Source organism: Macadamia integrifolia, chromosome 3, assembly GCF_013358625.1.
Source record: "Macadamia integrifolia cultivar HAES 741 chromosome 3, SCU_Mint_v3, whole genome shotgun sequence".
Classification (NCBI taxonomy): domain Eukaryota; kingdom Viridiplantae; phylum Streptophyta; class Magnoliopsida; order Proteales; family Proteaceae; genus Macadamia; species Macadamia integrifolia.
In genome coordinates, this window is record NC_056559.1 from 14,459,717 (window position 1) to 14,467,616 (window position 7,900).

The 7,900-nt window shown below is 38.2% G+C and overlaps 1 protein-coding gene across 1 annotated transcript in view; it reads right to left on the reverse strand.

Annotated features, from left to right (window-relative positions):
• Positions 1–3,793: 3,793 nt before the first annotated feature.
• Positions 3,794–7,900, reverse strand: part of LOC122072683 (protein DETOXIFICATION 33-like) — a 5,269-nt gene continuing 1,162 nt past the window's right edge. The window contains exons 2-9 of the mRNA XM_042637068.1: positions 6,020–6,561; positions 5,666–5,752; positions 5,328–5,384; positions 4,980–5,218; positions 4,758–4,876; positions 4,468–4,554; positions 4,327–4,383; positions 3,794–4,214 (exon numbers count right to left, since the gene is read on the reverse strand). Coding sequence (XP_042493002.1) covers positions 4,173–4,214; positions 4,327–4,383; positions 4,468–4,554; positions 4,758–4,876; positions 4,980–5,218; positions 5,328–5,384; positions 5,666–5,752; positions 6,020–6,561 — 1,230 coding nt within the window. The 3' untranslated portion in view covers positions 3,794–4,172. The remainder of the gene's footprint in view (positions 4,215–4,326; positions 4,384–4,467; positions 4,555–4,757; positions 4,877–4,979; positions 5,219–5,327; positions 5,385–5,665; positions 5,753–6,019; positions 6,562–7,900) is intronic.

Below are 7,900 nucleotides of genomic sequence, written 5' to 3' on the forward strand. Positions count from 1 at the left end.
AAAAAAAAAAAAAAACCCCAATAAGATTTTTTGACCGCTTTTTTGACCGAATCCTTAAATTAATCGTCCGAATTATTCCGAATAATTATCCGTCCGAATAATTCCCGAATCCGAATTTGCTAACTATGGGCCTATCCATGCCATTCATTATTCATACAATGGTTAGAATGACTGAATAAAATAGTCTTGTGCTTCAGTTGGCTACATTTTTCCCAAATAATGTTAATGCAATCAAGATATTGTTAAAAGAACTATGGTCGCTGTAAAGTTATGCTCAGTTCTTTCAATGTATTTGTTGTGCACATGCAAATGTTCTCTGACTGACTGTTTTAAGGACGCCTTAACCAATGCAGTCAGAGAGTGCCCAAGGTGATGCTGCTGCAAGTGCGATGGGTGGCCGAGGGCGTGGTGGGGCTGCTTTCCGTGGCCGTGGACGGGGCATGAGGAGGCGATAGATTTCTTGTGGTGGGGCTGCTTACCCTTGCTGGGGAAGGGGGCATGAGGAAGCGATAGTTTTCCTTGGGTTGAACACCATGTACTAAGATTTTGGTTTTATTTGAAAGGTTACATTTTCCAGGTAGGTTGAGTCTGGATTGTGTTTTAGGGTTGTATTCCCATTTGATTGTATTTTTATTTGTAGTCCATGTCAATGTGGTGAGCGTTGGGTAATAGCATGTTGAACGTCTGAAGCATATTTCATTACAGTTACCTTCGTAAGTTATGAAGGAATAGTGGCTGCAAAAGTCGAGTTGGGGATGTAAATCCAAATTTATTTTTTTGGTAAGATATTACATATTCTTGTATACTCTATTCCTTTTTTTTTTTTTCTGTTGTTGTTGTTGAAGTCTAGCACGTCTGGAGAGAGAATCTCTAGAGAGTGCTTTGTTTTTTATTGGGTGAAGAAAGCCTACTGGTCTGGTGTAGGAAACGGCAAACCCGTGAATCAATGAGAGCATATGCGGGCAGATGGCAGGGGCAGGGGCAGTGCCATCAATTTGTGTTTGTTGTGTCTGGGCGTTTTTCTGCGCTTGAACGTCAGGGTTCTTTCCCCATTTTTTTATTCTATGGGAAAAGGTTCGTTAGCACAGTAATGTCTATGTCTTGCATCGCATGGAATGACCTCTCTTGCGGCCGCTGTGTGATATTATTCTGTTACTGGTCATTGTTGTGTTCCCTTACCCTGTTTGTTGAGAGAACTTTCTTTCTGGGCATTTAGCAGGGGTAGGTAGTCATTTTTCTGTCCATGTGTTTGGATGTAAGAGTACATGACCTGGTAGCGTTCTTTTCTCTTATAATTAATAACATCAATTCCACATTTCAATGGTTGTCCCTTGGTTCCTTCTTTCCTTCTTTAACATGATTGATGGTAAAAACTTACTGAGTAGGATCATGATTTGTATTGAATCCATCGTCCAAGTGTAGACATCTTACTTTGTCACGCGACTCACGCCAGAGGATCTTTAGATAGTGATGAGTATCTTCGCATATGAATCTTGAACCTATAGATTTAAGTTCTCTTTCACTACTTGACGCGTTTACCAACTGTTCATGAAAAATTACTGAAATATCCCTGGAGGGAAAAAGATGTTGAAAAGTGTGATTCCATTTCAAAAAGTTGCTGATTTGTTTGAATTATGACGAATTATTTTGTCATATCCCAACGTAGGAAGGAATTGAGCTCATGCGCTCCATAATAATAAAACGATTTTTATTTATTTATTTTATTATTTTTTTTTGAAGGCTATGACTTTCTTAGGGGGCAACCCATTTTGGCCAGTATACTCCCTGTTTAATTTACCGAATCAAAGTATGTGAAATATGTGAAAAATATGGTTTTTGAGCCACTCAATTTGGACATGTATAACCTAAGTCACCCATACTAGATATGTTTGGTATAGTTCAGTTCTTGTAATTAGTCTGGTTCACAATTGAATTGGCTAAAGTGACAAAATTTGGATGGACATTTGACACTGGAAATTGACCAAGATCCGAGTCGATATCGGTGAGATGTATGTCAACAATTTACTCTGTCAACTAAACATTGTGAATTTGCTCTTGGATCAGGACTTGCCAAGTACAAAGAAAAATTCTTAAAAAAAAAAAAAGTACAATTTTTGTAATTTTTTTTTTCTTTTCTTCTCTTGGCTACCAAACACAGCATAAATGTGTTGAAGTTGAACAATGTTTTTTAAAATGTCAACAGAGACAAATATGCAGATTGACAGGCAGAAGATCCTGTTAGATAAATTCATGGCCCGAGTCAACATCGGTACTGGATGCCTCAATGTCAACAGATGACCAGTTGATGTCTATTTTTGAGAAAGTACAAATAAACTTCAATTCTTTCTATTGGATAACTTGTGTGTGGTTTCAATCATTTCTTGGAGGCCATGAATCCATCTAAGTTCATTCTTTGGCACCCAAGGTTCCTGGTGGATGTTATAAATATCCCTGTTGCTATATTATGATTGGCCAAGTATGTTGGTATTTTTTTATACCATTGATTGGATTTTAACCCTAAGTATGCAATATGGATGGTTTAGATGGTTTGTGACAACCCTAAAATGTGATGGGAGTGAGTAGACCCCCACCCCCCTAAAGTCTATGAATACAATGTTCTCCACATTGAGGGGATCTTTTTGCTTACTTTTGGTATATGGAGTCTCTCTATGATTAGAGTGAGTTGAAAGTAGCAAGTTTTGTAGCCCCAAGTGTACGGGCAAGTTGGAATCCGAGTTGAAGCTTCTCTTCTGAGTTTTGACCAACCTTTGGTATTTTTATGTTTATTTTTATTGGGTTTCTTCATCAAGGTGAGTCCTCTTCTCTTGTCTTGTTAGTATTTCAATTGTTTCCTTGAGTTCTTTCCTTGGTTTTACATATATTAGCCTACCTGTCTAGGTAGTGGTCATATATCCATGTATGTTTATTTAAGATATAGGTCATAGCATGATTTCCATGTTCAGAAGTTGTTTCACGTTTTGTGTTTGCATGATGTTATTTCTTTCATAAAATATATCAATTTTCTTCTTCTCTGATCTACATGGTAGATCTTTTTGCATAGAAAGGTAATGTATAAGTTCTTGTTTTTATGATCCATGTGTGTAATGATTTAGTTTTTTGACATGTTATAGAACTAAGGTCCATGTTTGATGTTAAATGCTGGTCTTATTGTAGCATTGTGCTTGCTTTGTTCATGACATCATGTCTCACCCATCTGTGGGTTGCTCAGATGGTTAGGGCGAATTGTGGATAGTGTGGATAGGCGCACGGTCTCAGGTTGATTCCCCATCTGTGCATTTATGATTTAAGTGGAGACAGTGGCGGTGGGTTACTGCGCTAGTCCCCCTGAGGATTAGTCGAGGTGCACGTAAGCTGGCCCGGACACCTTGGTTAACAGAAAAAAAAGACATCATGTCTCTCTTCATGATTGCATCTTTAAGTATGTATGTATTTTTTCATGTTAGATGTAATTCTCAAATGATTATGTTGAAAATTAATTCATTTTATATCCCTATCTCAAAAAAAAAATCCTCCACCATTGGCGAAGGAAAAGTACGTGGTCATAAATGCCCTACCCTTTATAATATGAAGTTGATAATACTCTTCCACTATTCCTCGATACCTTCTGCACACCATCTAAACCCCTCAACCATGGGTGAAGAAAACTACCCCCCATATTCTTTGTGGGGTATTTTTGATTTTGAAATTTTTAACAGAAAAATCCATGTAATTTGAGAATGTCATTATATTATGCCCAGCATTGTACATAATCATGAATTGACCAAGAGAACTGATTCTGGTAGCAGTAAAATTAAGCTTCCAAATTGTACAATGCCATGAGGGCCTAAAATCACATAAGGAATAAACATATGTATCTATTCAGATTCTCTAGCCTTTGAATAATACTTGGAAGAAAAATTAATCAGGAGATGTCATCAACATTCCCCCACCCTTCAATTCTTTTCATTTCTTGTCAGTTGAGGAATGTCATTCACTAATTTCCTTAATGACCAAGATGATCAAATTAGCAATCTCAAAATTCCAGCAGGAAATCCAGTGATTATCATCATCATCATCATCGTCATCAATTGTAGTCGTTGAACAGTCGGATGCGAGCGGTAATTTAATTAATTAAGCTACCTTATAATGATCCGATTCATCGAAATCATTGATTAGGCCAAAAGTACTGTTCCATTCTTGTTTGGCTTGGAATCCTGTTGCAACAAAGAGAATAATAATAAGAAGATTAATTAGGTAGGTGCATATATAAAAGGGGAAATTAATGTGTAACAAATTTGATTATGTGAAGATGAATTTGGTTAAAACCTTGATTGGTTCTATTGATCCACCCCATTCCCTTATCCTAGATCCTGCAGCCTCAGCCTGTAACAGATAGGCAGATCACAGAGATGTTAAAACCAAACATATATAAATATGAGAGAGAGAGAGAGAGAGAGAGAGAGAGACCTCTTTGTTCCAGTTTGTTCCAAAAGTGATGACTGTCAGGATCACAGTTTGCAAGGCAACCCCAGTCATCATCCCAGACCATATTCCCTGTCAATTAAAAAGGGGTTCACTCTATTAGGACCATCAACTAAATATCCATTCTACACTTTACACTTTAAGGCGGTTAACTGAAACCCATTAATACATTATGTCGATCACCCTCAATTTGACTATATTCAACCAAGCCTGTCAATCAGTATCCATCTACTAATTCGAACTCATACAATGCCTGAATGCTACATTACAATTACCTCTACTCCCAACTCCAACTTCGCACCAAGCAAAGACCCTAGGGGAAGACCCACAACATAGTAACATCCAACATTTACATAAGCTATCAACCATTGCCATCCTGCTCCTACAGCCACACCTGCAAAACTATCCATGACATTAATTTCCAAAACTAAGATTGAGATCAATGAGGATAGAAAGGAACAATGTTAAGCTTAATTTGTGTTTCTTAGCTTACAAACCTGTTAGAACAGGTTGAACACTGTTAAGCAACAATGTGAAGGCAAAGATGACAGCAAGGTGGGACACAGCTTTGGAAACCTCAGGACTATTTGTGAAGGGAAGAGCATATACATTCCTCAGAAACAGGACGAGGGCAAAGAATGCTAGACCTATCAATGCTGATGTTAGTACTACCACAATTATTGAGAATTTTGCAGCTCTTGGCCTTCCTGCTCCAAGTTCATTTGAGATCCTCACACTGTAACCCCAAAAAGAGAGCAGAAGAACAGAGCTTATGAGTCTCTCTTGCTATTTATTCTCAAACTTTAGTAGGAGCAAATGTTGGAATAAAGGAAATGCATTCTTACCTGATTGCTGCATTGAAACCTATGAAGATCATAAGTGCCCACCCATTGAGATTGGAACTATAGTCATGGATAAATGAACAAATCAGGGCAATGTCATGAAAGCTATATAGTCAATGTGGGATCCATCAGACCTAAATGATAGTCCAGATCACATTCACATACGAGAATGGTTTTCGTACACCCCTTAGTTGATGCATAGATTCCACTCATTCTCTCTCTCATTAACATAGGTCTCCTGATTTAATAGAATCCACGCGTGGACCAATGGATGTACAAGAACCATTCTCCTATCCTGAAAGAGAAACAACAAGTGATATATCCAAATAAAATTAATGTACCAGATGGAAATGGCAGCCACTGCAATCTGTGCATCCTTCAAGTTTCCAGCCAACACCACAAGTAGCATGTAGTACCAGAATTCAAGGCTGCTTGGTTAAGAGGAAACTGATCAATTCTTTTCACACCATAGAGAAATTGGGTCTGGTTCCTCTCCCCACGTGGGGAGTGGGTGGGCCACTCCCCACGTGGGTGAGAGTCACCCATTGGGAATCTTCATCCCATCTGACCGCGGTCAGAGGGACCAAATAGGGTGGAGATTCCACATGAAGTAGTTCGATCTCGCCCATGTGGGGAGAGAATAGGAACTCAGAGAAATTTGGGCAAATTGATCAATTAGGGTATTAGTTTCTCACCACAACATAATGGCAGATGCGATAGAGAGGCGAACAAAGGCTGCCAAGTCACGGAAGGCCCCCCAACTGAACCCGGTCCAAGCACCGGGACAATAGCCCATGACAATGTAGAGAAACTGACCCAAGTCAACTATCCACCAAGATAGATTGAGTGCAGTTGCTGCACCCACCAACCCCATCTTAAATTGAACAATTAAGAGCCAACACAAGAAGATATGGAAGATCAAAGCAAACCCAGATACCCAAGCCATGGCCATGACCTTGCTTTGGGCCTGCAAGAACTTCTGCATTGGGAAGTTTATCGCATAAGCGAACAGCTGAGGGATCATGTAAAGTGCGAACTTTCCGGCAAGCTCTGCAATATCTTGGTCTTGTCCAAAGAATCTCAAGATTGGGGTGGCGAAGAGGTAGATGGGTAAGAGGACGAAAGAGGTTAAGGTGAGGATGACCCATGAACGTTGCATGTATACACCCAACATGTGTGTCTGCTTTGCTCCGTATGCTTGGCCACATAGTGTTTCAAGTGCACTTCCCATTCCCAACTGCAAAATTTGAGAGAATTATAAAATCATTCCATGAGGCCCACCAAAGCCCATATCCAAAAACTTCATAAGTAATCTCTATATCATTAGGGAAAATGTTGTCTGGGTTGCTAGACTAGGGTTCGTTCTCTCTTTATATGAAATGACCTTATTGCCCTCTTATCTACGGAATCATTTCATGCTTCACTATGCCGCTTGGTCAGAGAAGCTCCTCCCATATGATTAATAGCTGTTTTCTACTTATAGAACACCATAAGCTCCTTTTGATTGCCAAGGAAATAAAGGAAAGAAAGAGAAGTAAAGTTCAATCAAAATTGAAATCAACCAATTATTTTTTTTTTCCATTCTCGGTGTCTGGTTGTTTCCCAGTGAGCGACCGATTGGCACTAGTAACCGACTGTTTATAGCTTGATCTGTCTGTTTATGGCCCCCCTTATAGCCCATTTATTGTCCAATATGAATTGCTAACTGACTGAATGAATATAAATAGGTCCTTGCCTAGCCCATGAGGCCCTATTAGATATACAGTGCAGTCACGATATGGAGTGATAAATTAGTGGGAACTGATTAATCCTGGCTGAAACAGACAAGGATCGACCGGCCGTGTCTTTTCTAAATTGGTGGGAATCGATTAATCAAAAAAATAAATATAATTATCACGTATGATAAGAGTTTAAGCAGGTTACACAATAACATTAATAATATAAGATTGTACACAACATGAATATATATATATATATATATATATAATTTAAACCAATTTTCTTTTCTATTTCCTTTCTTACAACCAAACAGAGACATAGAAATAAAGCAAAATAACAACTTTGGTAAATCCGTAGCAATAGTTGGAAAATCAGGTTTTGACTCAAGCGAGTCACCTGTCGAATAAAAAATAACGAATCCTGATCAAGAGTAATGTCATCTCGACCAAAATGATCATTTTGACTAAGCTAAAAATAACTCCATGTTAATGCCCAAGTCAAATGAAATTTACAAAATTCGATAAAACTTTAAAAGCATCACTCTAAGGGAAATTTGATATCCAATTTGAGGAACTTCCATGTCTGATTCAGTGAAAAATTGAATTTGTGGTTGTTATGATATGTTGAAATGGAGCCTGGAATAGTAATTTTTTTTTTTGGATAAAGACTAGTAGTAGGTGTGGACCCGAATTAATGCCTCATAAATATATAAATTGAAGTTATCAAAAAAAAAATAATAATAAATAAATAAATAAATTGGAAAAGGAAAAAAATATGGACTTTCCTTCCAAGAAAACATACCACCTTGGCACGTACACCATGTTAGTGATAAAAAAAAAAAAAAACTAGGAATCTGA